Source organism: Pseudomyrmex gracilis, unplaced genomic scaffold, assembly GCF_002006095.1.
Source record: "Pseudomyrmex gracilis isolate BER0280 unplaced genomic scaffold, ASM200609v1 scaffold_1741, whole genome shotgun sequence".
NCBI classification, from domain to species: domain Eukaryota; kingdom Metazoa; phylum Arthropoda; class Insecta; order Hymenoptera; family Formicidae; genus Pseudomyrmex; species Pseudomyrmex gracilis.
The window spans coordinates 21,701-23,500 of NW_018022325.1; the positions used below are offsets into that span (position 1 = coordinate 21,701).

The window sequence follows — 1,800 nt, forward strand, 5'->3', positions numbered from 1 at the left end:
AACACGAACACGGAATTGGGCAAAGCCTCGTTCGTCGGCACAACTTCGCAGTTGTTCGCGAACGTGAAGTAACCTATTTCATCCATTGATCCCAACAATTGCTCCAGATAGCGATATTTTGGTTGATGCAGAGACTTCGAATACACGTAAATGTTCTTGAATCAAACACCGTGCGGACTCTCCAACCAACGTATCAGAACGTTCGTCTTGCCGCAGTTGGACGGCCCGCAAACGATCGCGCGTATCGCGTTCGGCAGAAGAGGACCGTGCCTCTTTTTGCTTCGCGCGTTTTTCTCCCCCTCGTTTGATCGTCGCGTTCGTTCTTCGACATTCGACACCCGTATCGCAAACGGTTGTTTAACGAAACGCATGTCGCCGTCCGTTTCGCGCTTGCGCAGCGCGTCGGCGCGATTCCAAAATTGTTTTGTAAAAAAAACAACAAAAAAACAGTTGTTGAATCGCCAATTGCTCAGTCGTTGCGACAAGCGTAGCGCAAGCGGTCGCGAGCGAACTGAACAAACGTTCGAACGCGATTGGTCGTCGAAACCGCGTCGGATGCGTTTCGCGAACGGCGCAGGTCTGTTGAACAGCGCTATAAACGCTTTGCCGTTTGAATTGCACATACCGGGCTATCAATTTTGCGGACCCGGCAAAAAGCTCGCCAAACGGTTGGCGCGGAACGATCGCGGAATAAATCCGTTGGACGCCGCGTGTCGCGAGCACGACATCACCTACTCGCGCAATTCCGAACTCGCCGCGCGTCACGACGCCGACCGGTTGCTCGCTAAAAAAGCGCGCAAATGCATAACAGCCGCCAACTCTACTCTGGGAGAAAAAGTTGCCGCAACGGCTGTTTGGGCGGCCATGAAGGTCAAAACGAAGCTCGGCGCGGGCTCGAAGAGACACAAGACAGGTAAAAGGAAAAGACATGCGAAAAAGAAAAAGAGAATTCTACCGGTTGCTAAACGCAGCGGCTTGTTGCCCCTATTGCCTGTGCTGGGAGCCATCGGATCGTTGATCGGTGGTGCGGCTGGTGTAGCAAAAGCCGTTGGCGATCGAAAGGCCGCTGCGCGCCAATTGGAGGAACTGCAACGACACAATCACGCGTTGAAAGGTCGCGGATTGTATCTCGAACCTTACAAGCGCAACGCATTCGGAAGAGGTCTTCGCGGTAAAAAAAAAAAAAAAACTACGCGGAAGCAAGCGATAGATGTCGCTTTACCATCCGGTGTTACCACGAATGTGCAACTCGACGCGCTTGCCCGACGACTTCGCATACCGTTCTTTAGGGGTATATTTATGCGCAACGCCTTACCCGCGCGCGTACGCGCGAACGAGAGCGGCATTGTCACTCTCGACAACGCTATCGGACCGGGCACGCATTGGGTCGCCTACGCCAAGAAAGGACGCAACGCGGTGTACTTTGACGGATTCGGCAACTTGCGTCCGCCGCGAGAACTCGAGCGCTATCTAGGAAGCAACGTGGCGATCGCGTACAATCGTCATCAGTATCAAACGTACGATCAGAACGTTTGCGGTCAGTTGTGTCTGCGATTTCTGAGAGATCTCGAGTGGTGAGCAATCGTTCTCGCGCGCTCTCAACAATGTCGATCACGCTCACATTAACCGGTAACAGCAGCGTTCTCGCGGTGAGTTACTATCCACCTATCAATCTGAGCGACGGAGTTCACAAACTCCGTCTTACAAACTTCGAATCTTACAACACGATACCGAACGTTGACTCGACGAACAACAAGTTCTACTTCGACGATAACGACGAAACGATAACGATTCCCGGGG

General features: G+C 52.7%; 1 protein-coding gene across 1 annotated transcript in view; it reads left to right on the top strand.

Moving 5' to 3' along the window:
• The first annotated feature begins 1,604 nt into the window (after positions 1-1,604).
• LOC109862401 (uncharacterized SDCCAG3 family protein-like) overlaps positions 1,605-1,800 on the top strand; it is a 1,316-nt gene continuing 1,120 nt past the window's right edge. The window contains exon 1 of the mRNA XM_020442447.1: positions 1,605-1,756. Coding sequence (XP_020298036.1) covers positions 1,605-1,756 — 152 coding nt within the window. The remainder of the gene's footprint in view (positions 1,757-1,800) is intronic.